Raw genomic sequence first — 24913 nt, forward strand, 5'->3', positions numbered from 1 at the left:
GGAATAATTGAACCCAAAAAAAACATAATTTGTCTCTTTGTGGACATTTTTCACCACATATTAATACATTTGTTGCCATTTTACATCTTTAGGTTATATTTTATATTTAAGTTTTAGTATTTATTTATCTATCCAGTTCATTAATCTACTATTTTGATCATTGATTTATTGTTTGAAATCATTCAAAAAACAAATTATATGTGTACATTTTTCCAGCATTTTGAGACATTTTACAGACTAAACAAAGAATCAATTTAATATAATTTAAAGAGACAGGAGCTAAAAGTTTCACAGAGGCTGAACTGAGCGGCTGCATAAAGGACCAGTAGAAGATAAATAAGGAGTTTTTAACTGGAAATCATGCAAAGATATTCTAGTAGAGACTCAGAATATTAATATAGAGCTGCAGATGTGATTCCAGCTTCTTAAATGAGAACATTTGTTAGTTTTTTTTTGTCCTTTATGTAAATGTAGAAGTCATAGAAACATTAAAAATGAGATTTAAGCAAAGCTAAATGCTAAAAACTCCTTTATACTATAAAAGATATTCTAGTAGAGACACAGAATATTAATATAAAGCTGGAGATGTGAAGAATATGAAGGAAAAAAGCTTCTTAAATGTAAATATCTTCTGTTTCTTTCAGTCTTCTATGACAGTAAACTGAATATAATTTGAGTTGTGGATAAAATGAGACATTTAAAGACGTCTTTTCACCATTTTAAAAACCAAACTACAAGTTATTATTTGAGAGAGTGATGATCTGATTAAAAAGCTTCATCATGTATGGAGCAACTTAGTGAAACATGTCAAATATTCTCATGTTCTGTTTGTTTTTTCTCTTTCTAAACTGAATTTCTTTGAGTTTTGGTCGATGACGTTAAGCCATCTTGAGCTCTGGGAACTTATATTAGATATTTTTTATTATTTTACAAACCTTAACAATGATTTGAGAGAGTAACGAGCAGATTAATTCATTAGTAACCATTAGTAACTGTCTCCTGTTGGAGGTCAATACGTTTTTAACTGGAAATCATGTAAAGATATTCTAGTAGAGACACAGAATATTAATATAGAGCTGGAGATGTGAAGAATATGAGTCCCTTGCATCACTTAGTGTTAAACTTTTAAAATAATATGATTGTTTGTGATGCTCTGGTGCTTTTTTCTTCTACATGTTTTCTTTCTTCTGCTGCTCTCAGCGTTGTCTTGCAAAAAAGAAACAAAGAGAGACAAAGACCAATATGAGCTTAACCTTTGTGTCGTCCTCCCGGGTCAAATTGACCCCGTCTGTTTTGACTGTTCCTTCTTCCCTCCCTCCTTCTGTTTCTTTCCTCCCCCCTACCTTCCTTCCTTCCCTCCTTCCTTCTTCTTCCCATCCTTCCTTGTTCCTCCCTCCTTTCCTTCTTCCTCCTTTCCTTCCTCCCTCCCTTCCATCCTTCCTTGTTCCTCCCTCCTTTCCTTCTTCTTCCTCCCTCCTTTCCTTCTTCTTCCTCCCTTCCTTCCTCCCTCCCTTCCTTCCCTCCTTCCTCTCTCCCTCCTTTCCTTCCTTCTTCCTCCCTTCCTTAACTCGAGGACAACAGGAGGGTTAAAATAGAATAAAACAAAACATTTTATAGTCGTATCGAGCCCCAGAATATAAATATACAGCAAGTGAAGTGTTCCCTAATTAAAGTGACACACACAAAATGAACACAGGACAACAACAAGAAGTATGTTTCACTATATTTATATTATATCATTATCATTAAATTCAATGTAGTACCTGAAACTAACCACACGAGGGCGAGGCAGACGACGCTGCTCGCCCTTCAACACACGGTCCCAGCAAAGAGAGAAAAGAGACAGAGAAAGGCACAAAGAGTTTTGAAACTGAGAAAAGGACACATGATGAACATGATGATTGTAGGTAGGTTGAGGGGGAGGGGGGAGGGGAGGAGGGGGGGGGGGGGGTGCATATAGACAAACACATGAGCAAAGAAAAGAACCGGTAGAAATGACTGGGAAAGGTTTTATGTGGCGTGTAAAAAAAAAAAAAAGAAAAAAAAAAATAGGCAAGCTCTAAAAACTGAACGATGGATGAAGACGAGAGCGACACGAACGAAGGCGAAGGCCGACGATGACGAGACGACAGACACAGAAAGGCACAAGTAGAAAAAGTAGGTATTCTCATTGACATTTTTCTGCTAATTGTATACTTTTTTTTTCTTTTTTTTTTTTTAAACATTTTACTTTTAAAACCTTTGATGAATAGAGGATGAGGTCGAGGAGGAGAAGACAGCATGGGGGGGGGGGGGGAACAAACAAAACAAACAAAAAAAAAGCCATGAGAATGAGGCATTATTATAACAAATCTTAGTTGTTTTCTTTCTTTTTACCCCCCCCGCCCCCCAAAAAAAACATTAAAATTAAAAAAAAAAAAAAAAAAAGGCACAAAGACATTTTTAACTGAATTACAAAGATGAAGTCGGAACAAGTGTTACATACATGGAGTAAAGCGTACAAAATAAAATAAAAAGGTGTCTTTAAAAACAAATAAAATTAATACTATTATTCTGACCGTCATTATTATTATTATTATTTATTATTATTATTTCCATCAATATTATTGTTATTGGTATCGTCATTAATTTCTCTCTCAGTTCAGCTTTCTTGTGTGTGTGTGTGTGTGTAAGAGAGAAAAAAGAGAGAGAGAGACTGAACTCTGAGTGACGCTGCTGAGTGTGACTGAGGTAAAACGTTTTCCCGCCCTCCCGCCAACACATCACGTCCTCCGCTTGCGTCCGAACGCCGTCAAACCAACCTCCATTCAAAAGAAAAAAAAAAACCTGTCAGTTTAACGTCAACGCCGGCTTTCGCGTTCCCACAATACGCAAAAAAAATCATAGACTGTATATATATAATGGACCTAACATCCGTGACGTCACCCATTGGTTTGTGGACTGCTGCTCGGAGGCCAATAGTTTCGGATCTGAGCAGCGCCATCTTGAACATTTCCGGTGCATGCTGGGTAAAATAAAAACATGGATTCTACTTATATGGGCATCAGGAGGAGCATGAGGCGCCCTCCTGAACCTGTGAACCAATCAACCTGTCAATCACCACGTAGCCACGCCCTAATGCATACCCTGCTTTATCGTCACATATAAAATCAGGGAGGCCAAAATGTCCCAAATGAACATCATACTGCATTGAAGAAGGCTTTAAACTAGCGATTGAGACCATAAACACATTGTGAAAACGTTTACTGAGGTTAGAAATCAAGTGAGAAGTTGGTGAATTCTCCATTGACTTGTATAGAGACGGAAGTCCTTTTGACACCAAAACCGTCGCCCCCTGGTGGCCTTTTGATAGAATGCAGTTTTAAGTTACTTCCGCGTTGGCATCATTTCAGAGGACCAGAGCTCCCCGTCTGCAAAAAATACACAAAATATCCCTTTAATTTTTTTTATTTTAAATTTAGATTTTTAAACCTGCCAAACCACTTATTTTAAAGTTGTTGTTTTTTTGGCTTGATTTGATTATTGGACCTTAACAAAAAAAGAAAAAAGGGGTCGGATTAGAAAAAGGTGTTAACTTCATTTTACACCCTTTCAAACATTGAATGGTTGCTGTCATTGTAGGTTGTTTTTTTTGCTGTTTAATCTGAAATAATTTTGCTGTAATTTCCATTTTGTTATATTTTGCTTCCTATATATTTTATTTTGTTATTTTAACAAAAAAACAACACAAAAATACAGCATTACAGGACAGTGGTGAAGGATAAATCAGCTTCATTATCTTCCATTGAAGATAATTTGATGCCTCTTTCTAACAAAGCAGCAACTAACAGCTTAATTAATGGTTAATAAATCATCACCTAATGTTTTATAGGTCAGTTATAAAGGTGTTAATTAGAAAATATGCAGTTATTTTTAACTGTTAAGTAGTATATTGTAGTACAGTTGTCTCCAACTTGCTTCTGTAGAGCTACTGCTGCATGTTTTAAGTTTTCTCTCCACTCTAACACACCTGATTCTGATTATTAACTCGTTATCAAGCAGCTGAAGCTCGTCAACAGGCTTCATAGTGAGTTAATAATTAGTATCAGGTGTGTTACAGTGGAGAGAAACCTAAAACATGCAGCAGGAGCAGAGTTGGAGACCGGTGTTGTAGTGACTGCCGGTCGTCCTTCAAAGCTCCCCGACAGAAAATAAGGAAATGTAGTTTGTCTTTGTATGAAGCTGAAAAAAGGCTGCGGTGCGTCGCTCTCGTCGGTGCCTGAATGTAACTCCAACTCTGTGAGGTGACAACGAAACACCACACGGGTCAGACGCTCCTCGTAGTGAAGACCCAGTGAAATGAATGAATGAAATGTTACCTGCTTACTTATCTCTTATTTATTCAAATGTTTGCTCATAATGTGTCAGAGGAGTTTATAAAAGTTCAGCCAGTCAAATATAACTTTGTGTGAATAACAGCTAACAGAGCGACGTGGAGAGAGATTAGAAGAGATGTGTTTTTATATCAGTGGGCAAAATGTGTTTCCATGTGCCAGAACAATGTGTCTGAGCTTTGTTTTTTGCCTTAATATAGAAACAAGTGAAATGGTTCAAACTACAGTGAAAAAATAACAATAAACTGGTAAAGAACGCCTGTAGTATGAAATAGTGACGTTTTTTTTTAAAAAGACTGTGTAAAGTGAATTCAGACATTTTCTTCTAAACACATTAAATAGGTCATGAATGTATTTCTAAAAAAAGTGTAAAAAGCATTTCAACCATTTAGATTTGAATTATGGAGCTAGGCTTCACAAACTGTGTTTCAAGATTTCTGTGCCTGGATTTAATGGGCGGGTCTGAAAACACCGCCGCCTTACGTAACCCGGCGATGTTTAGTATAAACCCGCCCCTGCTGCTGTAGAGGTATAAATACATTCAGCGCACACTACTACTACAGTCTACAGTTAGCCAGTTAGCTGAGTTAGCCGCCGAGCTAGCCGCCGAGCTAGCAGCTGAGTTAGCAGCAGAAAGCTCTCAGACCTAGCGTCCATGTTTCTGGTAGAGGTGGTGACTTTGATTGACAGGTGACACGTGGTAGGGGGCGGGGCTTCAGCAGACTCGGCGGCCACTCCCACAGCGTTTGGGAGCAGAGACAGAGGCAGACTTTTACACAACTTTGAAGCCTAATTTCAAATATTTGGTGATTTTTTAATCATTCAAATTTGGCAGGGTGGTTAACAACACACTTTTCTGTGGTATGTCAAACTCAGAACACATATTTATTTTTATTTTACACGGACTTTAATGATAAATGAGCTCTGGTTGCAAGACATCATGGAGGTCAGTTTATTTACATTTTACCCCCAATGTAATGATTGTAAATGAGACAATTCTGGTTGAAAATCAACAAAGTTTCCTTTAAAATAAAGTTATTAAATAGGGGGAGAAAAAAAACAGAGACTTTTCTGTGCTTAAAATAAACGTAAAAGATCATCTGTACTCAGGAAACCATGGTAACGCCCCTTTATAAGCCTTTTATCGCATTACATCATTTAATTAATTAAAGAAAGAAATAAATTCTAGTCCGTCTCGTGTATTAGAGGCTGTAGATTATTAAACATAGTGTGTCACGTGTCAGTACATCCCATAATGAGACATTCACTAAAACGGTTATGCAGTCAAGTACATTTTCTGTGAATCCAATCGGTCTCATTCACACATCAGGACGAAGCGATTTAACGTATCTTAACGTGTCTGCAGCAAAAATTTTATATTTTTCTATTTTTTCTTATTGTCGACAAACGTGTGACGTGTTTTTGATCATTTCTGAACAACAACGGAGTAATACGATTTATCAGACTTTGTTAGTAGATCAGTTTGTTGGTTTGGATTCAAACATGAGAAGAAAAAAAATGTTTTCAAAATCAGCAGAATGATCCTTTAAAAATTAAATATCAGCTGAATAAGAGATTCATTTACACATCTTATTTAAATATGTCCATCTGTGCTGTTTGATTGCATTTTAACGCCTTTGAATTTAATGCATCTGTTTGCAGGGGGAGCATTTAATTAAATATATTTTATATTTTTAAAGCCTTACTCTGTTATTTTCCATTTCTACAACATGTGTCCTTGAATCCGATGTCTAAAATATAAAATTATAAGCAAACAGCAGCAGTCTGAGGTATAAAATATCTGTAAAGTTTGTTTTTAGATCCAGAGCACATCCAGGGTAAGAAAAGCAGGTGTTGGACCAAATAACAAAAAGTCTGCACACTGCAGCTCCCAATGCAGGTATATTTAATAGGATACCACAAAGTATCCAATTAAAGGCTCAGGAGCTCCATCATGGATCGTTTTAGGAGCTAAAACAATTTAACTGAAGGAAAGTGAATCACCAAAAGTCATTTTTTAAAAGCAAAAGTGTCCCAAAAATCCTAATTTCCAGTTTCTCAAAAGGTGAATATTATTATTTTTTCCTAATATTAAACTAAATCTCTCTTCTTTTTAAAAAAAAAAAACCTGATTAGTCATTGTCTCGCTGTGCTGTGATTGATCTCTGTGGCTGATTTCACTTTATTTATACTTTAATTATTGATTATTTACCTTACATAGGGTTAGCAGCAGTAGTAGTACTTTTTATTCTATTTATTTACAACATAAAATATTAATAAATGGAAATTTAAAGTCACTTGAAAATTTAATCTATAGAAGAAAGAAAGACAGGACAGGATTTTAGTAAAAAAAAAAATTCCATCTGATGTTTTTGTATCCTAATTAGATCTACCTGCATTGGGAGGAGTTGAGTATACTATTAAATCTACCTGCATTGGGATCAGTTGTAGTAAACTATAACAATTTACATGCAGTGGGAGGAGTTGTAGTATACTATAAAAATCTACCTGCAGTGGGAGGAGTTGTAGTATACTATTAAATCTACCTGCATAAGGAGCAGTTGTGGTAAACTATTAAATCTACCTGCATTGAGAGGAGTTGAGTATACTATTAAATCTACCTGCATTGGGAGGAGTTGAGTATACTATTAAATCTACATGCATTGGGAGGAGTTGTAGTATACTATTAAATCTACCTGCATTGGGAGGAGTTGTAGTATACTATTAAATCTACCTGCATTGGGAGGAGTTGAGTATACTATTAAATCTACATGCATTGGGAGGAGTTGTAGTATACTATTAAATCTACCTGCATTGGGAGGAGTTGTAGTATACTATTAAATCTACCTGCATTGGGAGCTGAAGTGAAGACTTTTTCCTTGTATAAAATATGTAAATCATCATTGTATCATTAGTGTTATTATAATATGAATTATAATTATTATACAATCAGCATTGTATTATGTTTGTAGATGTTTTTAAAATTCACATTTCACACGCCGGTGTGTAAAATCAGACGTTTACGGCTAAAGTTACGATGCTATATGTATGTTTATTTTGGTAGGTATTTTTTTAAATGGAGGTTGCCATGGCGTCGCTGAGAGTGTGATGTGTTGAGGTTTTTTTGTGTGTCTGTTTGGCCTCTAGTGAGCATGTGCAGGAGCGCTGTGTGAGGTATCGGGGGGGATGGGGGGGTGTACCGCCAAAATCAAATCGAAAGCTTATCTGGCTAAAGAATAAAAGAAAATAAAAAGATGTGTACCGCTAGTTAGTGTTGTAAAGCTGCTCTCACCCCGTCTCCTCTCTCTCTCTCATATAGTGTTAGTACTTTTACACCTCCTTCTCCTCCTCCTCCTTCTCCTCCTCTTCTTCTTCACCTCCTCCACCTTGCTAACAAAATAAAAATACTGGTTATGAATGGCTATGATGTACGCCGCCTCATTCAGTCTCACTTTCGCTCGCACAAACAGTCAAACACACACGCTCAAACACGCTCCTCCTCCTCCTCTTCCTCCTCCTTCTGCTCTTCTTCCTCCTCCTGCTGCTGCGCTTCCCTTCATCAGAAGAAGGAGTACTGGTTATCGATGGCTCGCGGGGCCCTCGCTCCTTCTCTCTCTTCTCCCTCTGTAGCTTCTAGCTGGCGGAGAGGAGTGTCCCTGTCCCTCTCCTCCCAGTCCTCAGCTCCTCCTCCTCCTCCACTTCCACCGCCGCTTCCACCACTTCCTCCTCCTCCTCCGCCACCGCCACTGCTGCCGCCGCCGCCTCCTCCTCCTCCTGTACCTGTCGTCGCGGTCCCCGCTGCCGCCATCGTCACCACAGTCGCTCCTCCTCCTCCTCCTGCTCCTGCTGCTGCTCCTCCTCCTCCCGGATCCGTCTCGTTTCCTCTCTCCTGAGGTGGAGTCGGGGGCGGCGGGCGGCCCGGCGGCAGAGGAGGAGGTTGAGGAGGGCTACGGGGTCTGCTGGTCAAGTCTGCACGGAGGAGAAAGATAAAAGAGAAAGAAAGAAAAAAGGGCAGGGGAGGGGGAAATGAGAGAAAAGTGTAAATAAAGGAAGGCAGAAGAGAGAGGGGGGAGGAAGAGGAGGAGGAGGAAGAGGAGGAGGAAATAAGGCCAAAAGTGAGAGTGCAGTCGGAGGACAGGAGGGTGAGAGGAGAGAAAAAGAGAAAATGACAGTGAGCGGACGGTTAGGTGAAGAAGTCTGAGGTCATGGAGTCCACGAGAGTCATGGAGGCAGTCACACACACACACAAACTCAAAGACACACACAAACACACACACACACACACACACAAAGACAGACAACACACTCAGAGACACACACACACAAACTCTCTCAGACACACACACACACACACACACACTCTAAGACACACACACACCCCCAGCAGAGTCCGGTCTCACTTACACACAGTCAGAGATGGGGGTTGATGGAGAGTCAGGATGGCGCGTGGTGGTGATGACATCACAGACCGTAGGCCGGCTGCCTGCTCTGTCCCGGCCTGTAAGGGTACAGAACAGTGATGGGTGCAGTAACACAGCGACGAGGTGCAGGAGGAGGCGGCAGGGTGCACACATTTTAAAACAACAATTAAACAAACCTCTAAAAAAACAAAAAAATAATTATCTGGATTCACATTTAAATGACTCCACTCTGACTGAAGATGTGAGATGATGATGATGAGAGACGAAGAGCTCGGCACACGTGGCTGTTATATTACCAACAGACGTCATGCAGCGTGTATGTAAAGATGTTTAACATGCAGATAATAAAGCTCACAATTAACACAAATGTGTCTCAAAACAACAGACAGGAGTCACATCAGAGGCACACTCAAGCTGCATTATGGGAAATGTAGGACACAGATCTTTAGCACAAATATGAAAATAAAAAAAACTTTATTCATGTGCAATACCAAATCATATGAATGGCTTTAATTGTATTTTAAATGTTTCTCTGTAAAGCACTTTGAGCTACCTCCCTTGTATAAAAGGTGCTCTAATCATAAATACAGTTTATTATTATTTATTATTAACCCTCCTGCTGTCCTCGAGTCAAGGAAGGAAGGAAGGAAGGGAGGAAGAAGTAAGGATGGGAGGGAGGAAGGAAGGAAAGGAGGGAGGAAGGAAGGAAGGAAGAAGGAAGGGAGGGAGGAAGGAAGGAAGGGAGGAAGAAGGAAGGGAGGGAGGGAGGAAGGAAGGAAAGGAGGGATGAAGGTAGTAAGCGAGGAAGAAGGAAGGGATGGATGAAAGAAGGAAGGAAAGGAGGGATGAAGGAAGGAAGCGAGGAAGAAGGAAGGAAAGGAGGAAGGAAGGGAGGAAGAAGGAACGAAAGGAGGGAGGAAGGAAGGAAGGAAGAGATGAAGGAAGAAGGAAGGAAAGGAGGGAGGAAGGAAGGAGGGAAGGAAGGAGGGAAGGAAGGAAGAAAAGGAGGGAGGAAGGAAAGGAAGGAAGGACGGAGGAAAGAAGGTAGGACGGAGGGAGGAAAAAAGGAAGGAGGGATGGAGGGAGAAAGGAAAAGAGGAAGGAAGGAAAGAAGGACAGAAGAAAAAAGGAAGGGAGGAAGGAAGAAAGGAAGGAAGCAAGCAAGGAAAGAAAAAGGGAGGGAGGAAGGAAGGAAGAAAGGGGGATGGTGGAAGGAAGGAAAGAAGGGGGGAAAGAAGGAACAGTCAAAACAGACGGGGTCAAGTTGACCAGGGAGGACGACACGAAGGTTAAAACATTTTCATGTTGTTAACTTTTATTTTATATAATAACAGATGGTTTTTTACTATATTCTCATTATCAGTCTATATTGGATATTCACAGGTGGAGTTATAGTTAACATTTATATCTGTTACAGCTACATTATAGTGAGTTATAAACCATTTATCACTGAAATATCCTAAATAACAGAGTTTATCAAACTAAAACAGGCCTGTGTGTAGAACATGTGGTAACTAAACTGTGTCCACTCTTCTCCTCGTACTGGTTTTTCGCGGCTCGTTACCTGGCTGGCGAACGGCGGTGGCGCCCACGAAGCTGATGAGCGTGACGTCCGACGCTCCGCCGGACTCCAGCGGGATCGGATGCACCCGGAAGTGCTCCAGCATGTCGAAGATGGACTGGAACCAGAGGTGCTGCACTCGGCACTGACCGTCCTCGTTCAGGGACAGACGCAGGTGCTGCCGGGGGTAAAAAAAACAGAGGTCAAAGGTCAACCTGGATGATAACACAGAGGTAGGGGAGAGCGGGGTTGGTTGTCACATTCAACAGATCTCGGCCTCTAGAGGGCGCTGTGCTGTTGTTACAAAGTGTTGGTACTGAAATGGCGCTTTTCCACTACAGTTCCAGCACGACTCGACTTGGCTCGACACGGTTCCAGGAACGATCTTTTCCATTACAGAAAAGTACCTACTCAACGTGGGCGGGGTTGTCATAGCACGGCTCCGCGAAACTGCCGTCACTTCGTTTTATACGCGACACAAAACACATAAACAATGCAGGACATGGAAGCGAAGGTGTACTTGTTGCTGTATGAGGCTTTCTGTCTCCCACAAAGCAAGAGGAGAGAAACCAATCTCTGTAACGCTGTTGTTGGTATTTAAAAATGCCGGGTTTGATTCTTGTGAGGGACGGCTCATGACTCTTCCAGTGACTCTCTGACCAATCAGTGGGCGGCAGTCTGTTGACGTCACATATTTAGTATCGGCTCGGCTCGCTTGGAACCTCGGCAGAGTAGGTACTAAAAAAGCACCAGGTACCAGGTACTATCCCTGATGGAGACGCAGAAAAAATTTGACAAGCCAAGTCGAGTAGAGCTAGAACTGTATAGTGGAAAAGCGCCAAAAGTTTCAGAGTTTAGGTGAGATGTTACTTCAGAGATCATTTCTGGAGTAAACTGCTTTACATTGAGGTGAGAGGACGTTTAGTGTTTTTCATGCGAGAATGTAAATATCCAACTCTGACAGATTAAATGGGAATCTATTCAGTATACAGTTTATGAGGAATTCAAAGGAAAGGAAAGTGTGACTACCAACTCCGTTCTTCCCTACTTCTTCTTCACGAGCAGAGATCAGACAGGATGCTGTTTAAATGTCTGATTATCTTATTTTCAACATTTATTTTATTTTATGTCTCATCTCCAGGACTCCCAGACTCACCTTGGCCTTTCCCTGGAAGTTAAAGGTGAGGACGTACTCTCCGCGCCGCGTCTCGCTCTGGCGAACCAGGAAGACGCCGTGACTCGCCGGGCCACCAGCCAACACCAGCTGAGCGGCTTTGAGACGAGACAAGGTGCCGTGAAACCACTGACACTCGCTGAGCGGGTGCTCCACCGTCTCCGCCGATGTCACCTCCGAGAACAGGAAGGACCCTGAAAGACGGGCGAAAAGATCAACATGATGCTTTAAAAAAGGTGATGAATGACGTATGTTAGGTTGTTTTTTACAGTGTGTGTCAGCAGGTTTTTACAGATCACTTATATAATATCAGATATAATCTTTACTGATTCCTTCGGCACTAACACAGATGTTTATGCTGATGTCGAAACTTCTGATTCTAAATGATTCACAATTTAATTTTTTTCTCACAGTTTTAATACTGATGACTTGAATTTGGGCTGACAAACGATACATTTTTCTTAATCGCGATTAATCAAATCTTTTATTGCATGTTTAAAATTCTATTATTTTGCATTTCACAACTGTTTTTACGTCCATTTATTTCAAATCAAAACTTATATATTGTGTTTTCAATCATTTTAATTAGGTGCAATATCAAGTGTCTGCTAAAAAAATAATCAGTTAATAAATAAAAAATAATCAGTTAATAAATGGTCTATAACTCATTATTATTTCAACCAATCCAATATATCACTGTTCTACTTCTTAATACTTTGTTGATCAGATGATTTGATAAAGTATTGATCAGCTTTTTACTGACGGCAGTAACCAGCGCAGCGTCATCAATTTCATAAAAAAACATCTAAAGCAGGGAGGTCAAACATGATGCCCGTGGGCCAGAACCGGCTCGCTGAGGGGTCCAGTCCGGCCCAGTGTCCCTCCTTCCTTCCCTCCCTCCTTCCTTCCATCTTTCCTTTGTGTCTTCTCTTCCTTCTCCCCCTTTTCCTTCCTTCCATCTGTCCTTCTTTTCTTCATTACTTAATTATGTCAGTCCATCCTTCCTTTCTTCCCTCGCTTCTTCCTTCCATCTTTCCTTCTCCTCCTTTTCCTTCCTTCCTTCCATTTGTCCTTCCTTCCTTCCTGTCTTCCTTCCTTTCATCTGTCCTTCCTTCCTTTCTTCCTTACTTCCTTCCTGTCTTCTTTTTGTCCTTCGTTCATCGTTCCTTCCCTCCTTCATTCATCTGTCCTTCCTCCCTTACATCTTGTCTTCTCTTCCTTCTCCTCCTTTTCCTTCCTTCCATCTGTCCTTCCTTTCTTCATTGTCTGTCCATCCTTCCGTCCTTCTTCCCTCCCTCCTTCCTGTACCTCCTTTTCCCTCCTTCCTTCCATGTCCTTCTTCCTTCCTTCCTTCCATTTGTCCTTCCTTCCTTCCTTCCATTTGTCCTTCCTTCCTCTTTTCCTTCCTTCGTTCCTTCCTTCCTCTCTTCCTTCCTTCCATTTGTCCTTCCTTTCTCTCTTCCTTCCTTCGTTCCTTCCTTCCTCTCTTCCTTCCTTCCTCTTTTCCTTCCTTCCTTACATTTGTCCTTCCTTCGTTCCTTCCTCTCTTCCTTCTTTCCATTTGTCCTTCCTTCCTCTTTTCCTTCCTTCATTCCTTTCTTCCTCTCTTCCTTCCTTCCATTTGTCCTTCCTTCCTCTTTTCCTTCCTTCCTCTCTTCCTTCCTTCCATTTGTCCTTCCTTCGTTCCTTCCTTCCTGTCTTCCTTCCTTCCTCCTTTCCTTCCTTCCTTACATTTGTCCTTCCTCCCTTCCTTCCTCTCTTCCTTCCTTCCATTTGTCCTTCCTTCCTCTCTTCCTTCCTTCCTTCCATTTGTCCTGCCTTCCTTCCTTCCTTCCATTTATCCTGCCTTCCTTCCTTCCTCTCTTCCTTCCTTCCTTCCTTCCTCTCTTCCCATCTTTTTAATGAAAATGAGTTTGACCCTCCTGCTCTAAAGGAAACACAGATATTGATAGTGGATCAAAGGTTAAACGACTTCCTGTCACCTGTTGCGTCCGGCGTCTCGGCGAACGGCGTCCCGAGACTAGCTCCGCCTCCGCCGAGGATCCGGCCGTCTGGTTCGTCCAGAGGGGCTCGAGGAGGAAGTTCAGGAGGGAGAGGATCCATCAGAGGGGACGAGCCCCCGATACCTCCATACAACACTGAGGACCAGAGTAGACACATGAGACCAGACAGAACCAGAGAGGACCAGAGAGAGAACCAGAGAGAGAACCAGAGAGAACCAGAGAGAACCAGAGAGGACCAGAGAGGACCAGAGAGGACCAGAGAGAGAACTAGAGAGAGAACCAGAGAGAGAACCAGAGAGAGGACCAGAGAGAGGACCAGAGAGAAAACCAGAGAGAGAACCAGAGAGAGGACTAGAGGAGACACATGAGACCAGAGAGAACTAGAGAGAACCAGAGAGAGAACCAGAGAGAGGACCAGAGAGAGGACCAGAGAGAGGACCAGAGAGAGGACCAGAGAGAAAACCAGAGAGAGGACCAGAGAGAGGACCAGAGAGAGAACCAGAGAGAGGACTAGAGGAGACACATGAGACCAGAGAGAACTAGAGAGAACTAGAGAGAGAACCAGAGAGAGAACCAGAGAGAGGACCAGAGAGAGGACCAGAGAGAAAACCAGAGAGAGAACCAGAGAGAGGACTAGAGGAGACACATGAGACCAGAGAGAACTAGAGAGAACCAGAGAGAGAACCAGAGAGAGAACCAGAGAGGACCAGAGAGAACCAGAGAGAGAACCAGAGAGAACCAGAGAGAGAACCAGAGAGAACCAGAGAGGACCAGAGAGGACCAGAGAGAACCAGAGAGAGAACCAGAGAGAACCAGAGAGAGAACCAGAGAGAACCAGAGAGGACCAGAGAGGACCAGAGAGAGGACCAGAGAGAGAACCAGAGAGAGAACCAGAGAGAACCAGAGAGAGAACCACCAGAGAGAGAACCAGAGAGAACCAGGCAAGAGAACCAGAGAGAGAACCACAGAGGACCAGAGAGAACCACAGAGGACCAGAGAGAGAACCAGAGAGAACCGCAGAGGAGCAGAGAGAACCAGAGAGAGAACCAGAGAGGACCAGAGAGAGATCCAGGGAGAACCAGAGAGAGGACTAAAGAGAGAACCAGAGAGAACCAGAGAGAGAACTAGAGAGGACCAGAGAAAGAACCAAAGAGAGGACTAAAGAGACAACCAGAAAGAGAACCAGAGACGACCAGAGAGATCCAGAGAGAGAACCAAAGAGAGAACCAGAGAGAGAACCAGAGAGACTCACCTTGTGAAAGACGGTCTACGATCTCTGGCGTCCCGCTGATGTCTAGCGGTCCAACACCTTCAGCGTCTTCCTGTTCACTGTTGGGAGAGACGTCTGTTAGAACCCGCTGAGGAACCTGCTGAGGAACCCGTTGAGGAACCCGTTGAGGAACCCCCCCCCACCCGTCCTCGGTACGTTACCTGAGACAGATGCCGTTCCTGATGTCGCTCAGCCAGGCTCTCATCTGAACGGCGTCGCGTGTTTCGATCACGTACTGCGCCGAGGCCTCCGCCTGATCCAGAGCGGGAAACGTTAACGACAACAGTCAGAGTCCAAATAAAATTTTACACAACAGCCGATCTGTCGAGTCGTTCAAATATAAACTACAACCAGGATTTAAGACGGCAGCTAACGATTATTATTCAAACTTTAAAAAAGGCTGAATGTAATTGACCTCTTCACATTAGCTGATATTACATTTACAATAATATAAAATAGTTATATTATATATATATAATAATCGATAAGTTTGCTTAAAAAAAAGAGACGAGAGATTTGTCGCCATGGAAACACTGGAGGTCTTTAGTACCGCCTAACCTCCCAGCACACGTCTATATGTACGACTGAAGTCTGAAAGTCCATTCAGAAAGAGTGATTGATTGACTGACTGAATGATTGACTGACTGACTGACTGATTGACTGACTGATTGACTGACTGATTGACTGACTGACTGACTGATTGACTGACTGACTGACTGATTGATTGATTGACTGACTGATTGACTGACTGATTGACTGACTGATTGACTGATTGTTTGACTGACTGGCTGTTTGATTGACTGAGTGACTGACTGATTGATTACCTGACTGACTGACTGACTGACTGACTGACTGACTGACTGAGTGACTGACTGATTGATTACCTGACTGACTGACTGACTGATTGATTGACTAAGTGACTGACTGATTGATTGACTGAGTGACTGACTGATTGATTACCTGATTGACTGACTGATTGACTGAGTGATTGACTGAGTGATTGACTTATTGAGTGACTGATTGACTGATTGATTACCTGCAGCAGGAAGGTGTTCTCCTTGTCGGGGACCTCCAGCGCCGTGGTGCTCCTCACATCCACGATGGAGCAGCAGGGGACAGTCAGCCGGGGCTTCGATGACTGCAGAGACACAGGAAGCAAATCAATAACTGATATTTCTCCATCAATACTGTAAACTAACGATTGATTAATCTGCCAATGTGTTTGTCTAAAATTTAGTTAGTGAAGAAACAGCTTTTGGTTTGTTTCTTAGAGGCAGTTTTTTCCTGATTGAAGATATTTACTTTTATATCCAAAACTATTTTCTTTTAATACTTACGACAACAGCTATGGACTGAAAAAATATAGAAGAAACTTTAAAACATCAGCTTGTGTGTGTTTTTTTAAGAGGAGATAGAAAAGTGTAATAAAAGTCTTTTTGGTGACAACTTTATAATTTCAGACAAAGAATAAATGAGATTTTCTGTCTTTACAGCCTTAATTACAGCAGGTAACACATGAACCACCTGTACAGATAATTTAAAGACCTATATTATTACACTTCAGTCATTAAACATAAAATAATGATCTTAAAAAGGGCTGCAACTGAAGACTATACACATTACGATCAATTATAATTCCTCTTAATATCAATTATACGTCGTCATGTCTTATGTTGTCCGACAGTATTTTGGAAAATTAAGTAAACTTCATGAGATTTTATAAAATGTAAAACGAGGAAATCTAGTAAAATGTATAATTGTAAAAATGTGAATTAAAAAACTATTTCATACATTTAAAATTAAATCAGTCTTATGGAGTGATTCAGTTTATTATTTATATAACTTCCTGACACAAACTGAAGCAGTTCAGATCATGTTTGCTGATTTATTCACTGAATGTTTTAATGTTGCCGCCGCCGACATGCTCTGATGTTTCACACTTACTTTAGGCGGGATGAAGAACTCCAGGTAGTACTCCTCTCCCCGGTCTCCACCCTCTCGGTCTCTCTCTCTGAGGACCAGACGACATTTGTGCCAGCGTCCTCCTCTCCACGGCACGTTCCCGCCGCTCGCCAGAGGCTGAACCGAACCTGCCTGGGCCGCGGCGGACGAAGCTGAGGCAGCGTTGTTGTTGTCCGTACCGTGATGCAGGAGGCCGAACGTGAAGCCGGAGAAGCCGTGGCTCCCGCCAAAATCGTCGTTGGATGAGCTGACGCTCACGCCGCCCTCCCGCACTAGCCGGCCCACCTTCCTCGGGGGTCCCACGGCGGCGGCGCTGCTCGGGGGCAGCGTGGAGGAGGCGGAGTGCGAGCCGGTCGGGGTGAGGACGGGCGGAGGGGATCGCGACAGTCTGAGTTTCTCTAGACGATGGCTCCACTTCTCCTTCTCGCCGCCTTCGCCGTTACTCCGCCGCCGATCTCGAGCGGCCTCGGAAAGAGAGAGAGAGGTGGCGCTGCTCGAAGAGGAGGGGGGCAGAGAGGAGGAGGAGGAGTGGGGGAGGGAGAGGGGCATGGACAAGGAGACAGGCATGGAGGAGGTGGGTGTAGGAGGCTGTGTGCCAGAGTTCCTCTTGGAGGAGGGCAGCAGGGCGGCGTCCTGCACGCCCATCGTGTAGCTGTAGCTGGAGGGCAGCTGGCTCTGGGCCGAGTCGCTGGAGGAGCTCCGCCAGTGCAGGATTCCTCTGACACTCCCCCGAACACTACGACCCACACTCCGCAGCGAGAATCGCTTCTTCAGTTTGTTTTTGGAGGAGTTGGGTGTGCTGTTGCCTTTGGAGCCGGGCGGAGGAGTGACAGAGGAAGAAGGAATCTGAGGAGTGTGGGAGGGGTCGGCGCCGTCCGCCTCAGTGGACTCAGCATCCCGCTCATCTGGCTCCACGTCCTCGCCGACAGACGCCACCCCGAGCCAGCTGTCCTCCTCTTCCTCAACCGGTGCTTCCCCGTTCCCCGGGGTCATGACCATCATGGTGCCCCTCTCCTCTCGCCTCCCGTTATTATTCCCGCCCACCGAGGAGCAACACGACGACGATGAAGATGGAGGTAGGACTTGGCTGTGAGCGTAAGAATCTTGAAACCGGTCCCCGCTGCGGTTCTCCAGCACGAGCCGCGTCGGCGCAGGTTTGGATAACGGGCCGCGCGCCGTGCCGGTCGGGGGACACGGCAGGATCGGCCCCCCTGACGCCGACAGAGGTGACACCGCTTCCTCTTCCAGGGAGGTGGCGTCTGACTGGGGCGCCCAGCTCACCATCTCCTCCCTTCCAGAGCCGCAGCTCGGGGGAAGCGCCCCCTCGAGCTCGCTCTGGAAGTGACGGACAAAGCGGTCGGTGAAGCGGCGGCAGAAGGCGGCGGCGGAGTCCGGGGAGTAGTGCGGGTTCTCCAGGAGGAACGCGCGAAAGTGGCGCGCAAAGTCGCCGGCCGCGACGCGTGCGTGGAGCTCACAGAATTCGGTCCAGCTCAGGCATGGCGAGGGGGACGGCGTGGGGGTGTCGGACAGAGAGGACGGGTGAGCCTGGGGGGGAGGGCTCACCAGAGGGGGGAGAGGCGGGGGACGAGGGGAGAGGGGCAGCAGAGAGGGAGACGGTGGGGAGGGCGACGGGGACGGGGAAGGAGGTAACGGAGAGGAGTTTGCCGCCCGCGGGCTCGGCGGGGTTAAAAGAGAGCCGTTCATTCTCCTGATTGGCTGATCGATCGAATCACTTCAAACATACAACGGAGAGCCGAAGTGATTGCACAGCTGGGGCGACTGAGGGGGGGGGCAAACACGGCACATTGGTCTAATCATTTACAAACAGGTGTGAACTCGGCCCCCGTCTAATTAAAGAGTTAAAAAGCTGCAGACCCGCTCATGACGGGGCTGAAAACAGAGGTCAAATATCTGCGACGGCGCCGAACTGATCGCTACATTATTCTGTGAAATTAAATATTTTATCATTTCAACAAGAAAACACGAGTTTCAGGCTTCCAGTAAGTAGACGAGCGAAGGAGGTGAGATGTGTGAGAGTCGAGAGGTCTGCTGCTGCTTCACCGTCTGTCAAACATCCAGAGGAGCGACGACACATCCTGCAAAAACACAGAAAACTACATTTATTGATACTGAACTTCTTTAAAATGTAATAATAATACACTTTACTACACTTAAACACACAGAAAACTACAGTTATTTATATGAACTTCTTTAAAATAATAATACCAACAACAACAATAATAATAATAAAATGTATATATTCTACGTTTTAACTACTTTTACTATGTACTGATTTTACCATTTAAAAATGATTACTATTATATTTTTCATCTTATATTACATTAATGTTCTGATTTTATTTAGGGTTAATGTTATTATTATTGTCATTGTGTCATGTTAGTGTTATTTTAACTTATTTTTAAAAAATGTTTAATATTATGATTTTATTTGCTGTTATTTTTCTCAGTAAAGCACTTTGACCAATGAGTGTAAATATAAGTAATAACACACATATACAGAAACCAGATATACGAGTAAAACTGTCACACACAAATATATTTATCCAACGTTTAGACAGTGGTGGAAGAAGAAGTAAAAGTTACAACACAGTAATGTAAAAATTCTTCATTACAAGTAAAAGTACTGCAGTATTATGAGCGATGTAGTATGCAGTATTACAGTAAAAGTACTGCAGTATAATGAGTGATGTAGTATGCAGTATTACAGTAAAAGTACTGCAGTATTATAGTGATGTAGTATGCAGTATTACAGTAAAAGTACTGCAGTATTATGAGTGATGTAGTATGCAGTATTACAGTAAAAGTACTGCAGTATTATAGTGATGTAGTATGCAGTATTACAGTAAAAGTACTGCAGTATTATGAGCGATGTAGTATGCAGTATTACAGTAAAAGTACTGCAGTATTATAGTGATGTAGTATGCAGTATTACAGTAAAAGTACTGCAGTATTATGAGTGATGTAGTATGCAGTATTACAGTAAAAGTACTGCAGTATTATGAGTGATGTAGTATGCAGTATTACAGTAAAAGTACTGCAGTATTATAGTGATGTAGTATGCAGTATTACAGTAAAAGTACTGCAGTATTATGAGTGATGTAGTATGCAGTATTACAGTAAAAGTACTGCAGTATTATAGTGATGTAGTATGCAGTATTACAGTAAAAGTACTGCAGTATTATGAGCGATGTAGTATGCAGTATTACAGTAAAAGTACTGCAGTATTATAGTGATGTAGTATGCAGTATTACAGTAAAAGTACTGCAGTATTATGAGTGATGTAGTATGCAGTATTACAGTAAAAGTACTGCAGTATTATGAGTGATGTAGTATGCAGTATTACAGTAAAAGTACTGCAGTATTATAGTGATGTAGTATGCAGTATTACAGTAAAAGTACTGCAGTATTATGAGTGATGTAGTATGCAGTATTACAGTAAAAGTACTGCAGTATTATAGTGATGTAGTATGCAGTATTACAGTAAAAGTACTGCAGTATTATGAGCGATGTAGTATGCAGTATTACAGTAAAAGTACTGCAGTATTATGAGTGATGTAGTATGCAGTATTACAGTAAAAGTACTGCAGTATTATGAGCGATGTAGTATGCAGTATTACAGTAAAAGTACTGCAGTATTATAGTAATGTAGTATGCAGTATTACAGTAAAGTACTGCAGTATTATAGTGATGTAGTATGCAGTATTACAGTAAAGTACTGCAGTATTATGAGCGATGTAGTATGCAGTATTACAGTAAAAGTACTGCAGTATTTTAGTGATGTAGTATGCAGTATTACAGTAAAAGTACTGCAGTATTATAGTGATGTAGTATGCAGTATTACAGTAAAGTACTGCAGTATTATAGTGATGTAGTATGCAGTATTACAGTAAAGTACTGCAGTATTATGAGCGATGTAGTATGCAGTATTACAGTAAAAGTACTGTAGTATTATGAGTGATGTAGTATGCAGTATTACAGTAAAAGTACTGCAGTATTATGAGCGATGTAGTATGCAGTATTACAGTAAAAGTACTGTAGTATTATGAGTGATGTAGTATGCAGTATTACAGTAAAAGTACTGTAGTATTATGAGTGATGTAGTATGCAGTATTACAGTAAAGTACTGTAGTATTATGAGTGATGTAGTATGCAGTATTACAGTAAAGTACTGCAGTATTATAGTGATGTAGTATGCAGTATTACAGTTAAAGTACTGCAGTATTATAGTGATGTAGTATGCAGTATTACAGTAAAGTAGTGGTTTGGTCCTCTGACTGATATATTATTATTATGACATCATTAGATTATTAATAGTGAAGCATCAGTGTTAGAGCAGCATGTTACTGTTGTAGCTGCTGGAGGTGGAGCTAGTTTACACTACTTTATATACAGTTAGCTAGTTTAGTCCAGTGGTTCCCAACCTAGGGGTGGGGCCCCTCCAAAGGGTCAGCAGATAAATGTGAGGGGTGGTGAGATGATTAATGGGAGAGGAAAGAAGAAAAAACTAAGTTCTGATACACAAATGTGTTTTCAGTTTTTGGACTTTTTCTCTAATCTTTGATTTTTGCTGAAATATTGGATCATTTGAACATTTATTGAAATGAAAGCATGTGAGAAGTTTAGAGGGAAAAATCACTATTTGGTGGAGCTGTAAACAACTCATAGACATCTGAAATGTGAGCCGACTACACACTGCTTTCTGGTTTCATCTTTAACAATGTGTTGTATTTATAAAGCTTGTTATATTATCCATTGTGTCAAATCTGCATCTGAAAAGTAACTAAAGCTGTTAAATAAATGTAGTGGAGTAGAAAGTACAATATTTCCCTCTGAGATGTAGAAAGTAGCATCACATGGAAATACTACAGTAAAGTACAAGTACCTCAAACTGTACTACAGTAAAGTACAAGTACCTCAAACTGTACTACAGTAAAGTACAAGTACCTCAAACTGCACTACAGTAAAGTACTAGTACCTCAAACTGTACTACAGTAAAGTACAAGTACCTCAAACTGTACTGCAGTAAAGTACAGGTACCTTTAAATTCTACTTAAGAGTAAATGTACTTAATTACTTTCCACCACTGAGATTTCGAGGATGAAACGTTCATGTGAGCTGAGCAGATGTTTGTCTGCTTTTCATCAAGTCTTTATTTGTACTGTCAGAAATAATCAAATGCTAAATGTGACGAGCTGATGTCTCTTAACATGTCGCACAAATAAATAAAAATCACAACGCCAGGCAGCAGATGAACCCGCCAGTAAACTAAAGGGTCAATGACGTATAAGGATTTACAACAACTCAATGTTAGAATAATAAAAACAAGCATATCTAATGCAGTAGTTCAAACATTCAGAATGTTGTGTACCTGAAGATTCATATTATAAATGTGAAATTAAGTGATTTTAGTGGGTTTGTCAAGATTGATTGGCACTGGCCTTAAAAACAGTCATGTGGTGCGACCATGATTCATCTTGAAATATCTTTATATAAATAAAAGATCATTTATAAACATTTACTTTGTTTCCAAACACTTTATATTACTGAAAACTATGAAGCGTGTTAAGTAAATTAATTTATTTCAAGATGAAAGAAAGGAGTAAGGAGGGAGGTAGGAAGGGAGGAAGGAAGGAAAGGAGTAAGGAGGGAGGTAGGAAGGGAGGAAGGAAGGAAAGGAGTAAGGAGGGAGGTAGGAAGGGAGGAAGGAAGGAAAGGAATAAGGAGGGAGGTAGGAAGGGAGGAAGGAAGGAAAGGAATAAGGAGGGAGGTAGGAAGGGAGGAAGGAAGGAAAGGAATAAGGAGGGAGGTAGGAAGGGAGGAAGGAAGGAAAGGAATAAGGAGGGAGGTAGGAAGGGAGGAAGGAAGGAAAGGAATAAGGAAGGAAGGAAGGAAGGAAGGTAGGAAAGAAAAAAAGGAGTAAGATGGAAGGAAGGAAGGAAGGAAAGGAGTAAGGAGGGGGAGGAAGGAAAGGAGGAAGGAAGGAAAGGAGGAAGGATGATTCATGGTCGCACCACATGACTGTTTTTAAGGCCAGTGCCAATTAATCTTGAAACCATTAAAATCACTTTAAAATGTATAATATGAATGTTCAGGTACACAACATTCTGAATGTTTGAACTACTGCATTAGATATGCTTGTTTTTATTATTCTAACATTGAGTTGTTGTAAATCCTTATACGTCATTGACCCATATATAGAAAGGTTAGTTAGACGTGAGAATAAGAGTTTGCATTAACCAGCTTTCTTTAACCATTAGATGCATAATTGGTCCAAAATGACCCGGTGAGGTTGTTTTTCTTACAATATCTTCGTAATAAAACATTTCTATCATTTCATATTCCAGATATTCCTCAAAAAACATGTTATTGATATCATGCCGTTTACATTTTTAACTTACCTTTTATACATTGTACGAAACTCTATCTATTGTTTTGCTACCTGAAGCTTCCCTTTGGTTCTTATCCACACAGATTATATATCTACATGTTTAAAAAATTGAACAATAAAAATATTTCAATCATGAAATCATTCTTGTGTGGACTAAAAATATAAAACAAATGATTATTCTGAACCAAAATGAGTAAAATGGCATAAAAACATTTATTCTAACACGGATCATCCTCTATTCGCCTGTTTTATTATGATCTACTGTTTTATTCTATTCTACTGTTTTATTAGTCTATTTTATTATACTCTACTCTGTTTTATTTACTCTATTTCATACTAATGTTTTATTCTATTCTACTGTTTTATTCTACTCTACTCTTGATTTATTCTACTGTTTTATTCTACTCTACTGTTTTATTCTACTCTATTTTATTATACTCTACTCTTTTTTATTTACTCTATTTCATACTACTGTTTTATTCCAGTCTATTCTACTCTACTCTTGATTTATTCTACTGTTTTATTATAGTCTATTCTACTCTACTCTATTTTATTATAGTCTATTTTATTATACTCTACTATTTTATTATAGTCTATTTCATTATACTCTGTTATAATCTACTCTACTGTGTTTTATTCTATTCTATTCTCCCATTAACTTCCCATCTCTCTAATTAACACCTTGAAGTTGCTGATATATCTCATTATGTGCTGGTTGTTATAACCTGTCGCTGATATGAACCCCTCCTCCACCTCCTCCACCTCCACCTCCACCCACACAACCCCGCCATCACCTCTCTCTCTCTCTCCCCAAAAAACATTGAATCATCACGAAAGTAAAGATTATGTATCGAGCTAAGCTAACCATTAGCCTGCTAGCTCGCTATTAATAACTCGCTGTTAGCTCTCGAAACGTTGCCTCCCAAAAACACACAACAAGCCGCTGCGTGTCTCCTCTACCTGCACGTCACTGTCCGGTGTTTTCCTCCGTGTCTCTGCGGGTGTAACGGGCCGATAGTTGAGCTCTCCTCCGGCCTACACAGCGGGATAATTATGTTGCTAAAGGTTGTTGTTGTTGCTAAATGTGAACATTGCTATGCCTCCTGGACACCCTTCTTCTCGCTCACTGACCCCGTGCTCTCGCGATAGTTGGTAGGCTCGGCTCGTCCCTGACAGCTGCTGTTTGAAACAGAATAGAGTAGAGTAGAATAGAGTATAATAGATTATTATAATAGTAGAGTATAATAGAGTAGAGTAGAATATAATAGAGTAGAGTAGAATATAATAGAGTAGAGTAGAGTATAATAGATTAGAGTAGAATATAATAGAGTAGAGTAGAATATAATAGAGTAGAGTAGAGTAGAGTAGAATATAATAGAGTAGAGTAGAGTAGAGTAGAGTATAATAGATTAGAGTAGAGTAGAATATAATATAATAGATTAGAGTAGAGTAGAATATAATAGAGTAGAATAGAATAGAACAGAGTAGACTAGAGTATAATAGAGTAGAGTATAATATAACAGAATAGAGTAGAGTAGAATAGAGTATAATAGAGTAGAGTAGAGTAAAGTAGAGTATAATAAAGTAGAGTAGAATAGAGTATAATAGAGTAGAGTAGAGTAAAATAGAGTAGAGTAGAGTAGAATAGAGTAGAGTAGAGTAGAATATAATAGAGTGGAGTAGAATTTAATAGAGTGGAGTAGAATTTAATAGTGTAGAGTAAAATAAAACAGAGTATAAT

At 41.3% G+C, this 24913-nt stretch overlaps 1 protein-coding gene and 1 long non-coding RNA gene across 2 annotated transcripts; both read right to left on the bottom strand.

Moving 5' to 3' along the window:
- Positions 1-2196: 2196 nt before the first annotated feature.
- On the bottom strand, positions 2197-7932 carry LOC133999078 (uncharacterized). The gene is made up of 2 exons (XR_009927370.1): positions 6869-7932; positions 2197-6828 (listed from the first exon to the last, which is right to left on the bottom strand). It is a non-coding gene; the product is annotated as an uncharacterized LOC133999078 (long non-coding RNA).
- A 260-nt stretch (positions 7933-8192) lies between these two features.
- On the bottom strand, positions 8193-24283 carry sh2b1 (SH2B adaptor protein 1). The gene is made up of 10 exons (XM_062438175.1): positions 24133-24283; positions 16747-18860; positions 15839-15940; positions 14964-15055; positions 14785-14861; positions 13512-13667; positions 11512-11723; positions 10359-10533; positions 8778-8871; positions 8193-8342 (listed from the first exon to the last, which is right to left on the bottom strand). The coding sequence occupies exons 2-10, from the start codon at positions 18466-18468 to the stop codon at positions 8321-8323; spliced, it is 2652 nt and encodes an 883-aa protein (XP_062294159.1). The 5' UTR covers positions 18469-18860; positions 24133-24283; the 3' UTR covers positions 8193-8320.
- Positions 24284-24913: the final 630 nt, after the last annotated feature.

This window comes from Scomber scombrus, chromosome 18 (genome assembly GCF_963691925.1).
Source record: "Scomber scombrus chromosome 18, fScoSco1.1, whole genome shotgun sequence".
Taxonomy (NCBI): domain Eukaryota; kingdom Metazoa; phylum Chordata; class Actinopteri; order Scombriformes; family Scombridae; genus Scomber; species Scomber scombrus.